Consider the following 19,430-nt stretch of genomic DNA (forward strand, 5'->3'; position numbering starts at 1 on the left):
TATGCGTATTTTTTTCAGTATTCACTACAACAGTGCTCAATACATAAGTAGAGCTAGGTAGTAAGTTATGAAAATATATATGGCAATCAAGCTACATTCTGTGTAGCTTAATTGCCATATATATTTTCATAACTTACTATATATATATATATATATATATATATATATATATATATATATATATATATATATATCCGGGATATCTAGGTTACTAAACAAAACATGATTAGTGTAAATCAGAGTTTAACACATACTTATCTAATTTTGCTGCCATTCACATCCAGATTTCGCAAATGGATTTCATCATTTAAAAGACGATGATGTTTTCTTTATTATACTAAATCTATGTCGCTTTAGTTATCGTCTACTTTAAGGTGTTTTACATTTTTCACCATTAAGGCTTACTGTACGACCACTTTGATAGATTAAATAAATAAATGCATAAATACATTGTCTTATTCAGATAAATGTCAACTGTTATAAGAAGAGTAACAATTGTTTTCTTAATATTTTCAACAAAAACTGAAACTTATAAAATCAGTTCTAACTACAAATACATCTTCGTTCACTCACTATCGAATGACTTACACTGAGTACATAGAGTATTTGTAATTTATGTAATCAGATACGAATAAAAAATAAAAACCGAGTTCACATTTTTAGTATGCTACATTTATCTTAATATATCGGAAATTTTAAACTTGCAAAACGTTTAATATTTTAAAACATTTTACTTTTGTTTGCTCAGGCTGTTGTACGAAATAAACGAAAATTTCTAAATAATGTGCAGATGTATGAGTGAATTAAGACTCATACAAAGTCAGCAATTATCAAATGAGAGGTTCTAGTTATGTAGCAATAAATCGAGTTTATAAATCAAAAGAGATGTTTAAACAAGGATTCAAATTTAAAAATAAAATTAACTTCAGAAAAAAAGATCAAATATTCGTTTGGAATTTGATTTACCTTCGGATTATATTCGATGATCATTTACATTTTCCTGGCGCACATATATGGAATCGATAGATAAACACCTTTCATCTCACATTTGCTCATATAGAAGGATGTTACCTTGCACAACTCAGTGGATGTTGCCTTTGAAGAGGACAATTGCATGGCGCAAGTCTTGTAGAATTGGCTAGGATCCACCTAAATACATCAATAGGAAAACATTAGATCAACGCCAGTTTTCATTATGAAAATTTATAGACATTAATACCACTTTTTAGAAGACGATTGTATAATGGTTTTGTAATGAAACCATTTAGATTTACAAAAATGTAGAATTGAATGAGTTTGAAAATATGCATGCTAATAGTTTTAAACAAATTTCTGACAACATTGTATTATAGAATGATTTTACTAATAATTAAGCCAACGTAATAATTATTGCAATCTACTTATAATATCTACGAGAATAATTAGTGAATGACATTAGAAAAATAGACGTTGTTATGAGTTTTTGTAGGAAATATTCAATCAAATATAACTACATTATAATCAGATGAAAAGAAATGAAGAAATTCAAATTATATTTCGTAATCTATCGTCATTCTGATGGCTCATTATAATTCTGAAACGTCTTAGTGATGACATTTTAAAAATTGATAATCCAACATATTTCATCTGTAAAAGGAAAATCGTTACCTGTTTAAAGCAATAACGATATGGTGAATCAGTTTGCAAAAACAAGTAAGCACATTTCCTGTTCTCAGGTACCATATGACTGGGAGCAATGTTGCGGTGAGACCTGCATTTCCTGGACATTGACCATGACTCTGCAAACTGTTCCAAATCGTTGGTGTACTTATTATTGGACATAAGCATGTCGTCCATGGGTTCATTGTTAAAATTACCGAAAAGCCCAGCCATTTTGTTGAAATACCAACCACTGACTTGTACGGTGTACAATTCGTTATCATGGTCGCACATCACTTTGTAGCCTCGTTTGCTTTGTACGACGATCTGGTTGCCTTGGCGTCTAACAGTGGCATCAGTAAGTTGCAGTGGTAATTTCACAATTTGTCTGTTTAAGAAGACCTTTCAAAACAAAGAGAAGAACCGAAAATTAAATAATCATCAATGTTAAAGAAGAAATGAATGCAGGTAATTCTCGTAATTAATAAAGAAATAATGAGAATATATATATATATATATATATATATATATATATATATATATATATATATATATATATATACACACAAACCCCTCAGTCAACAACATCACGTGGACTCTTCATCGAACTGTTTTCCACTCGACATCATGGCGAAGAAAAAGAGAGAGAAAAAAAATGACAAAGGAGTTTTACTCCGAAATATATTTCTTAAAAAATAAACGCTCGTTTATTTTTTTTTTAAATTACGTATTTTATTCTTCACACACACACACACATGCACACACACACACACACACACACACACACACACACACACACACACACACACACACACACACACACACACACACACACACACACACACACATACACACACACACACACACACTATATATATATATATATATATATATATATATATATATATATATATATATATATATATATATATACTAGCAGAGTGACTCGAAGTTGCTCCGGACTGAATTATGATCAACAAATATTTCACACTCCCATATTTTTTATTGTCATCGAAATCGGTGAAATCGCTAATTTTCAATCAAATCGATCGACTGCCTACTCTAATTGAGGACCCAGCACGGTTCACCTGAGATAAGTTTCACATGCTTCTCGCAGTGATTTGTTTCACAGTATATTATAGTCCACATTGCACTCTAGAGAACCTACTTTTCATTTTATAAAATTATTTTTAATATATAATGACTTGAATTGAAATTTAAAATGCAAAAATAAAGTATTATACTTCAGTTGTCATATCAAAGAACATACTGTAAATTTTATATTTCGTTTCATATCATACATGAAAACGAAATTGGAAATTAAAAGACGTTTCAATTATATAAATTTTATATGCCTAGTCTTACTGGTTGTACGGTGATAATGGCTTGAATTTAAGTTTAAAATGAAAATGTCAAGCATCATGATTCAATTGTACTTAAACAGGAAACATTTAACGCGCCCCTAACATATCAAAGAACTTACTGTTAATTCTATCGGACCTTTCGGCTTGTGTGGTAATAAAACATCTCACATGCACTTGTGATGTTTGGCTATGAAAGGTGTTTATCACATGCCTCTTTCATTGGATCATTTCAATCGTCGATTATCGATACTTATTGAAGACATTCCGATACAAAACTGATCTAAGAACATTACCAGACACATAAAGTACTTTCGTGTAAAATTTCATAAAAATTACAGCCGTTTTCAGTCCATAGGGAACGAACACTCACAGATACATACAAAATTCTTTATATATATATATATATATATATATATATATATATATATATATATATATATATATATATATAAACTTCTTTGCAGTTGAAAAAAAGAACGTTAAGAAATTCACGTGCAGGATTTGAACCTACAGATCACGTCATGCAAAAAAAAAAAGATAAATAAATAAAAATATAAATAAATAAAGAATAAAACGTAAATTTTTAAGTCTTATAAAATTCTTTGCAGTTAATGAAAAAAAAACTTAACAAATTTACGTGTGGAGTTAGAACCTATAGACCACATCATGCAAAAAAAATAAATAAATAAAAATAACACGCTACCAACTTACCCACAGTAGAATTTTCACGGCCCGTGTTTTATCATTGTTGCTAAGCGACGACATGGAAAAACGGCTTTACCGATGATAAATGCATTAAAATAACGGTTTTGATTATCGATTATCAGTAATTATCGGAGGTATTCTGAGACAAAACTAGACTAAGATCATTCTCAGGCTTATACACTAAAGTTCTGTAAATTTTAAAGAGAATCTGTTCAGCTATTTTGGAGTCTATAAGGAACGAACTCTCACACACACAGACAAAGTTGAATTTATATAATTGTATATATATATATATATATATATATATATATATATATATATATATATATATATATACAGATATACCTTGTAATTAGGGAAGATTTCCAATTCTTCATTATGACCCGTTGTCACACTGAGCGATTTCAATGTTTTTGATTTGCGGTCTGCATCAAAGTTGGCCACAACAGTAAAGTTACCATCAACAAAGTCCCGTGCCAATAGATAACTGCAAATTCCCTTGTAATTCAAATGGCGCCCATCAAAGGTTGTAATGTGATGACCAACAAACAAACTGGCTTCAGCTGAAAAGAAATAATGATTTGCCGTCATCAGTTTTAATCAGGAAGTTATAGTCAGATAACAAGATGAGCTTCTGAATTCGATTTTTAATTTATTGAAAAGACTAATAGTAAGAAGTAGGGTTATTTCGGCCTAGAATGGTTCGATAAGATTTACTTTCATCTAGCTCAGTAAAATTTAAACAAAGGACAGGAATAGTGACAATGATGAGCATAGATGATTATATATCTATTTTTCTCATTGAAAATGAAGTAAATGTATGAAAGCAAGGGAAAATTTCCTACCTTTGAATGGAGGAATGTTATCGTAGATATCAGACGATGGTTTCATCATGTAGTAAATATCCCAAACATTAAAGTTCATGTTTGGCATCATATTGCTTAACTTCATCACAGCTCGTTCCACATCTTCTACACTCGACATGAAATGGTTGTAGACATATTTGGCAGCACCAAAGCGAATTTGAACAATAATCTCTCCACGTTTTGGATCGAAGTCCAAAGTGTTCATTCCAATATCAGTGACAATGTCTTTGATTTCCTTAATTTTCTTAGCACCAAATTTATGCAAAGTGTCCTTCAGTCCCAACACATTGTCTTTAACATCCCAGTAACGGTATGACCATAAAGCCTATTAGAAACAATGACACAAAAAGACGAGTTACTAGAAAAAGATATTTAAATATAGTTTTACAATTAATCATAATTCCATTTAGTTAGTAAACATCAAAGCAATTATCAATTAATTATTTTGAGTTTGTGATTCAGTTGAAAATGAAAAACAAAAGCTTTATGTTACCTGTTGGTAGACTGCGTTGATTGCATCCATGATGGCATCAACGATTGGATACTGTCTCACTTTGGAAATGTGACGATTCAATGTGGCATGAGCGGAATAGATGCTATTGGTCAAAGTGTTCATATGATCTTTGGCTTGCATTTTCTTTTCGTTAATCATCTCATACATTGACATCACAATATCGATCAACGTCCTTCCGTTAGGGTATTGACGCAACTTCTCAATCAGTTCTAAAAACAATTTTCAAAAATAAAACATTATTTGATTCAATAGTATATAAGTGAACTCGAATTTTAATGATCACAATCAACAATTTATATTGCTACATATAAAGTTAGAGTTGATATGTTTTCAGCAGGTAAACATAAAATGATCATGAGTTTGATTAAGATGTGCGAGTCGACATAGTCATCTAAGATATTTGGCATAGTTAAAGAATTCGTTGCGATCAAGAAATTAGAAAGATCAGACAATAACATGGACGCCAGATGAAGAGAGTGAGAGAAATAGTTTTAAAAGCCATTTGTTGTGTGCACTACATTTGAATAAAAGGAAATATTATTTTAGAAAACTTGAATTTATAGAAAGATTTTTATCAGTCATTTCTATTTAATAGAAAACCAGATTAATTTGTGTTTTTTGTGTAAATCAAATCTAAGTGAATTTGATTAACATGTGCGAGTCGATGTAGTCATTTAAGATATTTGAAATAGTTTAAGAATCAATTGCAACCCAGGAGTTTTAGAGACCAGACGTGATGTAGTTGATATCTTTGAATAATAATAGCTACGGACCGACATTATAGCATTGCCCCCCCCCCCAAATCAACGAGAGAAACAGAAACATGGTTGCATGACCACGTCGGAGGTTTATGCAAGGTTGATCACTAATTGGTTAATGACAGCCTGAAAAGCTTTTTTTATATGTGCATGGTCTAAACCAATATTATACACTTGAATAAAACGAAATACAAGTTTTATCTAATTAAAACTGGGAGAACGATATTTAATGTTTCATGTTATTTAATGAAAACAAGTTTTTTTTCGTGTTGAATATTACAATAAGAAAATGTCACCTTTCATTGAATCTGGGTAATCTCTGATAAATGAATCGATGTCAGATTTCATTTCCATTGCGCGCTCATACAAAAGGTCATATTGGTGCAAACAATCATCAAGTAGTTCATTGACTTTGTTCTATTGAAAGAAAAGAAAAATACATTCTTTTAATTTGAATGATCTGTTATATTAGCAAGAAATTCAATTGCATTTAATTTTATTTAAAAATAAAACTGAATGAATGTCGTTTGATGTAATCTGCTTACCATGAGCTGCATGCTGTATTTACCATAGAAGAAATCAAATTCTTTCTTAGCCTCATCCATTTGATTGCTCAAATATTGGTTGAATTCTTCCATTTCATGTCTCAGTTTGATAAGACCGTTGTTGTAGTTAAACCACATTTCATCGTAAGCATTGATGATGGCTTCCATTGCAGACTTGACATAGAAAGAATCCTGGTCGATCACCTGTTTCATATAACGCACGGCACGTTTGAAATCGGCCGACATACTTCTGTACTCGCTATCAAAATAATTTCCAATCGCTTCCATGTCTTCGCTGCATGATTTTCCAATACGATCAAATCGCTCGGAAATTTCATAGTAAATCACTGAACTTAGAGAATCGCCAAAAGATTTCATTTCTCTTCCATACATTGTCAGTTTTTCAAAAGCAAAGGTCTGAGGAAAAAAAAGAAACAACAAACGATCAACTTATTTATTATTATCCCCAAAAACTTTGAAAAAATAATGGGAGAAATTGAAATCAAAGGAATGACTAGGAAAATACAACCAACAACAACCATGAAAACATCTGAAATATTAAGTAAAACCCTTGAATGTGGAAACTTCCACACAGGAGCAACAAGCTCGGGCTAGACAAACTGCTGCAAAGGTAAAACCTGAAACACTACATGGAACCAAGAACACTGAAACCGCATATCTATAAGTTCTCTAACACAATCCTACTACATTGCTACATCACTGACCCCCCCCCAAAAAAAAGAGCGAGACTAAATAACCAAGTAGAGTCAAGGAGGAAAGAAAGACCGATGAGCTGACCAGACCTCAGCCGAATAAGTGCAAAGAGAACTGGGACCTTGGGGAGGCTTATTGCCACTTAAATTCCAGCAAAAACCAATAGCTGCTGCAAACGAGAAATCAATGGCAAGCAGCTGTTGCAATAATGCAAATTTATTGGCAAATATTATCGAAAGAGGTGGGGAGACTTGTTGTCAGTCAGCTTCCAGGAAACACCACAGGTTGTTTTCAGGAAAAGATCTCTGAAGACCTGTGTGAAAACTCCTTGTTAGCCAATAATAATAATAATAATAATAATAATAATAATAATAATAATAATAATAATAATAATCGTATTTTCTTTCAGTGTTTTAGTTATTTTCCCTGATAAGTTATTATTGGCCAACTGCGAATATTGTATTAATTGATTCTCTATTACATAATGTAATACAATATAACAAACAAACAAACAAACAAACAAACAAAAACGAATCGATTAAGATAAATATGATACAAAAAGACTTATAATTTGCAAAAGTTTAATATCATTTTTTTTGTTGGTTTGATCAAGTAGCACGTTTCTATTAATACAGAATACATATGCAAACGGAAGCAATCTATTTTAGTTTACCTTCCGGTTTCGTCATTTTTCTTATTTACTGAAATGTATTTTTCTTACATATGACAGAAATATGGTGTTATCTTTCAAACACTGGAAAAACATTTGAAAGGTGGGGTGCCTCTTACGTTCAATTCTTCGAGAAGATCTGGGTTCCATTTAATATGAGATTGGAAAAGATTGTTTGTTTTGAGTTCCACTGTAATTCTTCCATCTACTGATTGTTTCCTTTGTTTGTTGCTACGATAAGCCTTGAGTGTGGCCCTTGACTTGACAATATCAGCATCAATGCGGTACAACTTGTCGGGATTGGCTGCAAACGAATTACACAAAAAACAATTAGGTCTTGACACTCAATAAATACAACATTCTTAAATCAACTACAACTCGTCATAATCAGATTGATAACGAAATAGAATTTTACATGGACCATCAAAATTGGTTGAGTTTAAACATTAAATAAATTGATAAAAAGGTCAAACTATTAGTTTATGATATATCTGAAAAACTATTACTCATAGTTTGAAGATATATTTTAACTGAAGTAAAACTGAAAACCTTTAAAGAAATCAATAAAAAAGGCTAAACTATGAGTTTTCACTCATAGTTTCGGAATATACGTTAATTTAAAACCAAATTAAAACCAAAAATCTTTAAGTTTTCATTTAAAAATTAATTTCTTCAAGTTATTTTCCATTTTATTATCACTTGTATTATTTCATAATGAATATACTTTTTTGATATTCTCTTTTATGTTTTAGTATGTGTGGGGAGGGGGAGGGGACGAAATAAAAAAAGTAACGAAAATTTTTATTTTAGACGCGAAAATAAATGGTTATTACCTTCATCGCAATTGAAGACCATATTCATTCTTTTTGCATTTGGATTGAGTTTGTCCCTCATAGGATAGGAATATTCTCTAATTTACAATTAAAGTAAAACCGAAAACCTTTACATTTAACAGTTATGTTTCTTCAAGTTATTTTCCATTTTATTATGTCTCATTATTGTATTATGTCTCATTATTTTATTATGAATATATTCTTGCGATTCTCTTTTATGTTTTAGAATGAAAACGAAATAAAAAAAAGTAACGAAAATTGTTATTTCAGACGAGAAAAGAAATAGATGTTACCTTCATCGTAATTGAAGACGATGTTCATTCTTTTTGCATTTGGATTGAGTTTGAAAAGAGCTTCCATGTTTTCTTTGCCACTTTCTTTCTTCAAAACAGACATCATGTATCGGTTTCCGTTTCGTAGAGATCCATCCAATTGAATCGTCTTCGATGGCGCTTCCAGCTAAATCAGAAATAAATTGCCAGAAGAGATTAATTTCATCCAATATTTTTGTTTTCTTTTTATTTTGCGAAGGAACTGGCAAGGGAATCATTATTTAACAACTTTAAAGCAAAACCAAATTAGATCAGAAAAAACGTTGCTAATAAGAGTATTTTAAAAGATCTACACGGATATAACGTATGTATGTATGTATGTATGTATGTATGTATGTATGTACACTATATATACTTCTTCGAACAGTAGTGCTATGTTAGAATTAGACTGAAGGTAGTTGGAAAGAAATCAATTGTGCATTTCATCACGGAGGACAAAGTTTAGCGTTTTTCCTTTAAGTTAAAATGTCCCCCCTCTAAAAACAAACAAACAAACAAACAAAAAAATAAAAAAATAAAAAAACTGAGAAATTTTATTAACGGGAACCATAACGAATGTTTCTTTCCAAATCAAGTAAGTTCTTTATTTAATTTATTGTTCTTTATTTGTAAGTGAAAGGAAAGGGAAAGGAAACATCGTTTAATAATTTTAAAACAAAACTGATTTGCATAGAAGAATAACCTTGCAAACAATAGTAATGCCAAACCCCACTCACTAATATAATGAAATGTTTATATTTATATTACAGTATATGTGTTTATGTTATAATACTTCTTAAAACAATCGTTACTCGTGTGAATTGAGCTCAAATTAATAGAAAAGTGATGAATTAGATTTACCTTCAAATTAACCCCCCGGATGATCTTGTGTATTTCACCTCGAACGGCAAATTTTTGACGTGTGTTCCTTAAGTTCGAATATATCATCTCAACATCGGCGTTATATTTCTCTGGGTTTCTGCTTACGCGGCCAGTCATATCAATAGCAAAACCAGTGTCGGCATGTTCAGCGTCCATCTGCAGAGTGTACATATCACGTTTATCTTTGGATTCTGACATCAATTTTGTTGACATTTTGAAGGTCTTTTGGGGATCTTGATCCATGCTGAACTCGGACTTGCTGCTGAAGATAACGTCGTCGTTGGGGACATTGATGCTTGTCTTCAAATTCATTCCCTGAAAAAATAAATATTATTTTAACAAGAAGAAATTCTACTAAATATAGTTGAATGATAACTATTTAATTTTGATTAGAAATATCGATATCCAAATGATTATTATTATTATTATTATTATTATTATTATTATTATTATTATTATTATTATTATTGAATGAAGAAAAACAAGATTGATTCACCTTTTTCTGGTTGGGGAATTTAACGGTGAGATCAATATCAGCCCTGTCACTTGATGTTGTAATATCTGCTTTGATGTCAATCTTTTGAGCTTGATTATTGATGTCCATCATAATATGACCCATTGTGGAACAATGATTTCCATTGACTTCAACTTTGCCAAATAATTCAATCGTTCGGCGTGGAGTAATCACTCTGAGTTTAGCTTCATTTTCTCTTCCCTTTTGGACCAACAATTCAAATCCGATTTTCTGATCTTGAGACTCGTCCCACATGAGGTAGCTAGACACGACCACTGAGTGTTGTGTGTTCTCAAAATGAGAATCGAAAGTAACTGTTCTTTCAGGGAGGACGGTTTTAATGCTGAAGCTACGAGAGATATCATCACGTTGATCGTTGTTCTTGTAAGATGTTTCAAACTGGTATTGTCTATCCTTGTTTCTCTTATCCATATTCACATTCAACAAACCGCTGAAATTGTCGTTACTTACATCAATTTTCAGACTATGTTCTTGATTTTCAGATCTTACATTTAATTCCATGTTAACTGTTCCATCGCGTAGCATTTTCATTTCAGTAGAAACAAATAATTCTCTGAGAATTCTGAATGGTGTAGTTAGACTGAAAGAGGCCATGGTTATACGCCCTTGAAACTTTAGATCTCCTTTGGTTTCAATTACATTTCGGGAATTATCATAGTCAGTTTTGAAATCAAAACTGTAGTCTCTAGCAAAATTAGTATCTAAATGAAAACCAGCCAATCTGTTTTGATCTCGTTCGACGTATCCTTTAGTGCTAAAGGATTTTCCCATTTCACCATTGTGTTCATAGAAGATCTTTGTCATTCCAGTCCAGGGAGATTTCAAGTTAAGCATCATATCGGTCTTTTGAAACCCTTCAGAAACAATACGCAATTTCATTTCACTTGAATCAAATGTTGGAATGTTAAGTGTCATCAAAACACTCACTTCCGAAGAGATCTTTATCGAAGTCATCGAGTTGACTTGAGTTCCTTCAATGTCAGCTTCAAATTCATATTTGTAGGATTGATCATCAAACATAAGATCAACATTTAGTTTTGATTTTCCAGATCGACCAAAAATATTGTAATGAGGTTCAAGTTTGAAACTTGCTTGTCTACCATCGAAACTAATTTCAATTTCGTTTTCAAACATGTTTTCACCATAAGACATTTTCATCATTGCTTCACCGTTTCTTAGGTTACCACTCGTTTTAACCAACAAATCAATATCCTTCAATTGAGGAATGGTTGCATGTGCTTTTAGTTCTTTAAAGTTCTTGTTGCTGGCATTAATTTCAATTCTTTCACCATTATAATCGATTAGTTGCATGACAAAATCAAAGTTTTTCCAGTTGCCGTTCAATTTCATCTGAAGCTTCTGCAACAATTTTGGTAAAGAAAGACGTAATTCGTTATTGGCCAATGAGAAGTCACTCCTATATACGTCATTGTTGTTCTTGATTTCAATGAATCCGTTAAAATCGCTCAGTTCTCCGTTGATTTTTACTGATAAACTTTGTTCTCCAAATTGTGGAGTAGCCATTTTGGCAGAGATTTCACGGAAATAGTTTTTCGTGGAAGCCATTATTTCATATTTTTCATTTTTGAGAACAATATTGGCATTGAAAGAAAAGCTTTTAAGATCGCCATTGAAGTGACCATTGATATTGATTTGTGGACCGGAAATTGTCATTCGATGTTCTCCTGTTTTGATATCTCTCACTATGTTGATTTCATACATGTTTTTCTTGTAAGAAAATTGAGAAGTCAGCTTAAAATTATTGAGATTACCTTGAAGATCGTAGCCAAACATAACCTTTCCAGTTTGTGGACTGGTCATTTCCATCTGGATATTTCTGATGTAATTATCATTGGATAATCCGAAACTGTACATGTCATTCATAATCTTGACGCTAACAAAAGATTTGAACTTTTTCAGCTCTCCTTCAAAATCCAATTTCGCTTCAATTCCTGGAGCATAGATATTTAAATCGATCATCTCGTAAAAATTCTTATTTGAGATTGTCAGTTCGTATGTGTCACCTTCATGAAGTAATTTCACTTCAGCGTTGAACTTCTTGGGTTTTCCCGACACAGTAGCTGAGAGAGAATCCTTAAAATAAGGTGTGTTCAAATCGACTTTGATGATCCTCTTACGACCGAGATCTTTGTAATTTCCTGATAAAGACACCTTTTTCTTGTTGTACATAATAGTAAAGTCACCACTTGTTGCTTTCATCTTAATATTTAAGTTACCATTGACTTTTATTACATGCTTTGGAATAGTTAAGGTGAGAGAGCAAACTTGGAAAAAGTCCTTGTTGGAAAATGTTAATTCGTATTTTCTATTACCATACAGGATAGTGAATGTTCCTTTGGTGTTGTCCAAGTCACCTTCGAATTGGAAGTCCATGTTCAAAAATGGTGTGTTTAGAAGGAAGTTCATTTTTTGGAAGTAATCTTCATTGGATGCTTTTAATTCATAAGTGTGTTTGTCAAATTGCATCGTAAATTCAAAGTTAAACTTTCTTGCATTTCCAAGTAAAGAAAATTTAAGAATTGGTTGAAAGTAAGGAGTGTCCAATTTTGCATCAATTTGTTGATAATAACCGCTGTTAGAAAAAGTCAGTTGGAATCTCTCATTGTTATGCATGATTTTGGCCAAAATATTCATGTTACTGAGGTCGCCTTCAAACTTGAACAATGCTGTATCTTGGAAGTATGGAGTGTTCAAAGTTGCTTTCATCTGACGATAATATTCTTTGTTGGAAAACATAAGTTCGTAAACTTGAGCATTGTGACTGAATTTTGTGTGCATATTGAAAGCTTTCAAAGGTCCTGAAAAAGTTACCAACAATTCGTCGTTGTATGATGGAATAGATGTTTTGATTTCTAGTTTAGACAAATGTTCGTACAATGCTGAAATCGTATATTTTTCTCGGCCATTCATAGTGAATGTTGATGCCATGTTGAAAATGATGGTTTCTGTATCAAGATTCATATTAAACTCAAAGTTGACAGCATTTGGACCGTTTACCTTGACGTTAATCATACGTCCATATTGTTTAATACTGAATTCGATCTTGTTAACTTCTTGCTTACCAATGCTTGTGATGCTGCTTACTGTCATGAAATTGAGATCACCTTTTAATTCAAATGTGCTCTTCCATTCATCAAAATCCAAAACTTGGCCATCAAGTGATAGTTTGCTGGCTCTTCTTGAATTCTGAAACATTGCATCAAACATGATAACATTGGACAGTTTCAATTTCAAATTAGATTGCATATTCCTCATAGCACCTTTGTTCTTCAAATCAAATTGGAATTCTTTATAACGTCTGTGAGATGTAAGTGCCTCCATACTTACAGCAAAATCCTGAATGCTATTAAAGTTGTAATCCATATCGAATTCGAACATTTGTTCATTATCTAATTGAAAGATGGATTTCACTTTTTGAGATCGAACCCAATCACCGTCATATGTAACTGTTATCTTTGCTTGCTTCATGCTTTCAAACTTTGACTTCATTTCAATGCTAAATTGTTTTTTGTTGAATTTCATTTCTACTTGAGTCGTGTCGATATAAGGCATCACTTTCAAAGAAGCTGTACTTCTAAACATTCGTTTATCACCATTAAAAGAGAAAGCCATGTCAATTTGGGTCAGCTGAGGGAAATCTGGCGTCATTGTCTTCAAAGATGCAGCAATATTTTCCAAGTCAAGACTTCCTTCCATTTTCAATGATCTTCCATCTGGCAATCCCAAAGTTCCAGTTGCCTTGTATGTTGTTCCTTCTTTCTTGTAATTAGACCTCATCATTAAGTTCTTACCGTTGAGTGTCAGTTTCAGCTCAGTCTCAGCAGATCGAGTGCCTTGATATTCGAAAGCACCGTCAGCAGAGAACTGCAGAAAACTGGATTTCATTTCAACATTAGCTGTTTTTCTGTTACCAGAAAAATTGACATTTCCTGAAGCTGTTACCTTTTTACCATTGGCTGGTGTAATTTCAACTTTCATATCGATATCATCTCTTTGTCTTTCATAATTGGCATTTAAGTTGAACACTGGATTACCATTGAGTGTCAGATCCATAGTAGTCTTGAGCATCTTGGGCAAGTTTCTGTTCATTTCAAACGACATTTTTCCGTTTCTGTAGTTCCTTAATGAACTGGAAAAACTCATATCAAGGGATGAAACATCGCTGTTATGTTTCAAGTTATAAGAACCACCGATTTGACGGAGTTGCTGCAGTGGAAGGTTAAATTTACCCTCCCCACTAGACATGACCTTTCCCCTTTGTTTATCATATTTGAAAGTGGTTTTCATTTTGCCATTATAATCAAGAATATCAAAATCTAATCCAAGCTCACCATCATTGCCAGATTTCGGTGATGTGTACTTAAGGATGACATTAATAATTGTATTTTTATTATGACTAGTTTTGAGATTACCATTTAAAGACATATCTGAATACTTCATTGAAAGACTAACTTCTGATTTCTTGCCACTGAGAAGAGCAAATGCATCATATGAAAGGTGAAAGTCAGGATAAACGAAGGAAAATTCTTGCTTCAGCTGATTTTCGTTGTTCCAAGACATAGACATCATGGATGTATATTTACCATTGGCCCAGATATATTTGACTTTGCCATCAAAGGTCTTCATTGCATCAAATGGTGTCGAGAAAGCAAGTTGACTACTAAAAGAATTTCTTTTCATGTAATCAAAATTGACATTAGCTGCTATTTTCTTGTTTGGTGCCCACATCAGTTCAGCATTGGCATCACTGGACATTTGTTTAGCATTGAAAGTATAAGTAACACCACCTTCGGCCATGTAGTTAATTTGTTGACGAGTTATCATTTCTTTATCGGCAGAAAAGTGCAGTTTGGCTTTATAAGCCCCACGGGTCACTTGTAGCATGGCAGAGGCTTTAGCTTCTTTCTTGTTAGGCAGTCTCAACATATTTTCAATATTATGAATATCTTTGCCAGTTTTGGTGTACGTACTTTGCACAGTTGCCTCCCTTCCTTTTTGCCATTGCACATTAAAATGGTTTTCATATGTATTCTTATTGACTTGCATCAATTTATTTGCCATTTTCATGTCTCGGCCAGGATAAGAAAGAGCAACCTCACTTTCATAAGTTGGTAAGCCTTTTACTTTAGCGATGTTATAAGATAATTTTGTTTGAACAACTTTTCCAGGGGCAAGTTGGATCATGACGTTATTTTCAAATTTCTTGAATGGCCATTTCGCAGATTGCACATGCTTAGCCTCCATTTTGTAATCCAGATTCTACAAAAATAGAAAAACACAGTCATAAAAGCATAATTATAGTGTTTAAACTCATCAAATATATTAAGACCTGAAATTAGAAATATGCTATTTGTTTATTTAGTGTTGAAGCATAATAATTATTATAAACGTAAATTGAGCAAAGGATAACCATATTATGGTTATCTATATATTATTATGGTTGTTGCTTCGGCCATTATCATGCTGGCCATGCCAGAAAAGGAAAGTGGAATATTCGAAATGGCTAATAAACTTTTGAGTTTAGTAAAACAAACATAAATTGCTGGTGCTGATAAAAGAAAATCTAGCCACATTATGATTGGATGATGAAAACCCTCGCTACATCCTCATTGCATAAAAGAAATTGTGTTTACCAATGACAACTTAAAATAAAATAGCGGTTTAAAATTTCTGTTCAAATGTATCTCCTTGCTTAAATTCTTAAATAATGTACGTATTAACTTTTATCCATAAAATCTTATAGAAAGAAATGTAGAAATAAAACTCAAATTGTTTATATGAAGATTCTATTGTGTAAATCTTAAATGAATGTAATAGATTCTTTTGAAGAATATGACTTGTGCTATTTTTTGATTGGATTTTCAAGTTAAATTCAATTTTTATGGCATCTTGTGTTTATTAAATTGTTAAATGAAAGTACAGATTTTTTTCAAGTCATATTGATCTCATTAACATGGACTTTAAAGGCTTTTTTCATAATGTTACTGCAATATTAAAATATTAAAAGTTTCTTATGTTATGAATGGATTTTCAATAAATAACGTAAATATTTCAGCACGGTTCGTATGTTGCATAAATATTTTTTTGATTATTTAATATTATTGAAAATAAAAAAATTTGATACCACTAAAACGAACTTTTTAAAAAATCCTATTTAAAAAATCCAAAATTTATTTAATTAGAATACATTTCATTTTCTTCGTAAACATGTCTGGTGGCCTTTTGGCTAGGAGCAAAATGTAGTATCTTTTCTGATACTACACTTCATTTTTCTGTCCTCGATCAGTAGAGAAGAAATCCTTCTAGACTAAGACAATTTTAAGTTTTGTTCCTAACCAGAGTGCTCCGTTTTGAGGAGCTGAATTTTCCTCACATTAAAAACCGACCTTGTGTCTAACTTAGTCCTCAAGTAAACAGGAACAAGTCAGCCATTTTAATATATCTTTAATAGTTAAAAAATATTTACTTTCATTTATTATATTGAGAAACATCATTACATTCACGACATTTAGTTTCATAAAAATTTCATTCGATTGATAATTTTATGACCAGTTAAGTATACTGCAATATGTTTACTTGTATTGAACATGAAGCTGAATTTTGACATCAGCACTTTGATTTGAGTTGTTTTCCCCCGTATTACTTTCATCAAATTTAATCATGGCCTACGAAAACACTACTACTCGCTTTGTCATAAAATTTTATTTTTATTTTGTAAAAAATATACTGGATCGATTTACGTGAATTTTGGAATGTTATATGTTCGTTTTGTAACGATTACGTATATCATGCAGGCGTTTCTGTATTTTCTTTACTTTTAGTTCCCACGATAAATGCCAATTTGAATAAGCACTCAAAATTCATTTCATTTCAATTTCTCTGTAAACAAGTCAGCCATTTTAATATTTTGTTAATAGTTGGAAATGTTTTTGGAGAAACACCATTACATTCACATCACTTAGTTTTATAACAATTTAGTTCAGTTACGCTACTGTAATTAATAAGTTAATTTCGCCGACGTTTAGGAAATTGCTCAACACCCTAAATTCCACAATTTACATTTTTTTTTCTTTTTTCACGTTAATCTCATCGATTACAAACTTAATTTTCAGATTAAAACAAAAATTTGAAACTTTTTTTTATTTTCGTCCAGGATCAGTTTTCGGTTATAACTTTCTACTAAATCGTACACCTACTTTGTGGCTGGTGAATATTCGCGTCTAAAAAAGTGGGTTCGGAAGGGAACTTTCTTAATCCCCCTCTAACCTTCCTCTTTCTCTTACCTCTTTGAAAAAAATCCTAAAAAACTTCTTGTAGATATGCCATGTCTATACTGACATATCCAGCTTTCAAGAATGATATATTAGTAATGTTCTATTTTAGCGCCCGAAAAATCTATAACTAAATATTATTTGTATCAAATGCTATGTTAAACCAGTTAGATTGTCGGATGTTTTTGCTCATAACCCCCCGCCCCCCAAACCCCCAAAACTTTTTTTTTTAAACTATGCAAATTAAACTTTGAAGTTCATTTTTTGTTTGAATTGAATATTTTTAAAACTTTTTGCGACGCTAAAATACGACATTACTGTGGTATTCGTTTTCAGCATACTCGAACACTTGTCACAGTCGTCATCGAGCTGGAAAGAAAGTAAAAATTTACCCTAACCTCTTTTTTTTTGAACGGCAATATTCATCGGTCACGCGAAAGAGATGGCCACAAAGTAGTCGTAGTAGAACGTTATAATTGAAAAGTGAAACCGGAAGATAAAAGTTATGAAAACAAAGTTTCAAATTTTTGTTTTAATCTGAAAACAAAACAAAATAAAAAACAACTTTTTAACTTTTTTTTTTGCACCTGCGGGCATTCAAGGCTAATAACTAATATTAAATGGTTTGCTTCCATTTATAAACCCACGTTGGTCACAAAGCAAAATACAATTGTAGGTTGCTTTTATGTATATATGAAAGATACCTGAGTGTAATTTAGATACTTTTAATTATGTTTAAACGCAAATGTGTCACAAACCTAATTAATTGCCTCGAAATATATTTCTGTCAAAAATACAAAAACTGACCAACCACTCCCCCATTCACAAAAAGGGATGCTTATTCCGAAAGCCGTTTTTAACATAGGGAGGTTAATGGTGTCCATTTTGAAAGCCGTTCTAAACTTTAGGAAGGTTGCTGTTTGGGCTACAACAACAACAACAACAACAACAACAACAGAAGTATATTAATTTTACGTGGAGGGTGGGAGGTATACTAATACCGGGCAACCGCGGTTAACAGGTTCTGCTAGTTTTATTCATAAAGTTTATAAAAATTGCCTAATGAAGATATGGTTCTATTATTACTTAACCTGGGTGTTGAATGGCATATTTGCTGTGGCATGATAATGTCTATGACTAATGATTTATTATATACAATTAATTAAACATAAGCTGCTAGTTTTGCCCTCAGTCGAAAAAAACATGGCGTAGACAAAATATCACAATAACATAAGTATGTAAATAATTACCCTAAATCCAATAGGATTCGTATCCGGCATAGTGGATTGCATAGATTACGACGGTATCCATTAAGCAAAGCACAATCCTATCAAATTGAAAGCTTAATAAAAGAACAGTATTTATATTTTGTGGAAAGTTCTATGAAAAGAATATAAAATATGTTTGATTGTGGTTTTCATAAACTGTTTTATAAAAGTTACACAATAGAGATTGTAATATTACCTGTCCTGGGTGTTGAATGGCCATGGTGTAGTCGTAAGTGTGACTAAATGGTTTCAAAGCTCTGTTGAGCACACAAGCGAATTTAAGGTTGTTTGTCTTGATTTTTGGATTTCCATAATGAAGATCAAATTTCGTTTCCAAATGGTTCGCAGCCTTGGCCAACTGACCCTTCAGATTAAAGTTCAAGAAGACTTGTTTCTTGCTTATCAAACCACTGCAAAAACAATCCAATGAATATATTGAAGATTTACTATTTTGCTTTCGTGTAATGCATTTTTGTTTATTGGAGTGGATTTTGATGTAACAAAAACATTGGAATAAAAGATAATATATTTGATT

The 19,430-nt window shown here is 32.0% G+C and overlaps 2 protein-coding genes across 2 annotated transcripts in view; one reads left to right on the top strand and one right to left on the bottom strand.

The window, feature by feature from the left end:
* LOC145301289 (uncharacterized) overlaps positions 1-19,430 on the top strand; it is a 539,758-nt gene that overhangs the window by 228,803 nt on the left and 291,525 nt on the right. The gene's annotated exons all lie outside the window — the stretch shown is intronic.
* Positions 1-19,430, bottom strand: part of LOC145301273 (uncharacterized) — a 28,766-nt gene that overhangs the window by 761 nt on the left and 8,575 nt on the right. Inside the window, exons 16-27 of the mRNA XM_080144562.1 lie at positions 19,092-19,305; positions 10,297-15,615; positions 9,780-10,115; positions 8,901-9,066; positions 7,894-8,078; positions 6,391-6,807; positions 6,142-6,262; positions 5,067-5,296; positions 4,553-4,898; positions 4,053-4,270; positions 1,648-2,040; positions 967-1,149 (exon numbers count right to left, since the gene is read on the bottom strand). Of these exons, the coding sequence (XP_080000688.1) occupies positions 991-1,149; positions 1,648-2,040; positions 4,053-4,270; positions 4,553-4,898; positions 5,067-5,296; positions 6,142-6,262; positions 6,391-6,807; positions 7,894-8,078; positions 8,901-9,066; positions 9,780-10,115; positions 10,297-15,615; positions 19,092-19,305 (8,104 nt within the window). The 3' untranslated portion in view covers positions 967-990. The remainder of the gene's footprint in view (positions 1-966; positions 1,150-1,647; positions 2,041-4,052; positions 4,271-4,552; positions 4,899-5,066; positions 5,297-6,141; positions 6,263-6,390; positions 6,808-7,893; positions 8,079-8,900; positions 9,067-9,779; positions 10,116-10,296; positions 15,616-19,091; positions 19,306-19,430) is intronic.

This window comes from Euprymna scolopes, chromosome 2, assembly GCF_053919585.1.
Source record: "Euprymna scolopes isolate OS-2025 chromosome 2, ASM5391958v1, whole genome shotgun sequence".
In the NCBI taxonomy this organism is placed as follows: domain Eukaryota; kingdom Metazoa; phylum Mollusca; class Cephalopoda; order Sepiida; family Sepiolidae; genus Euprymna; species Euprymna scolopes.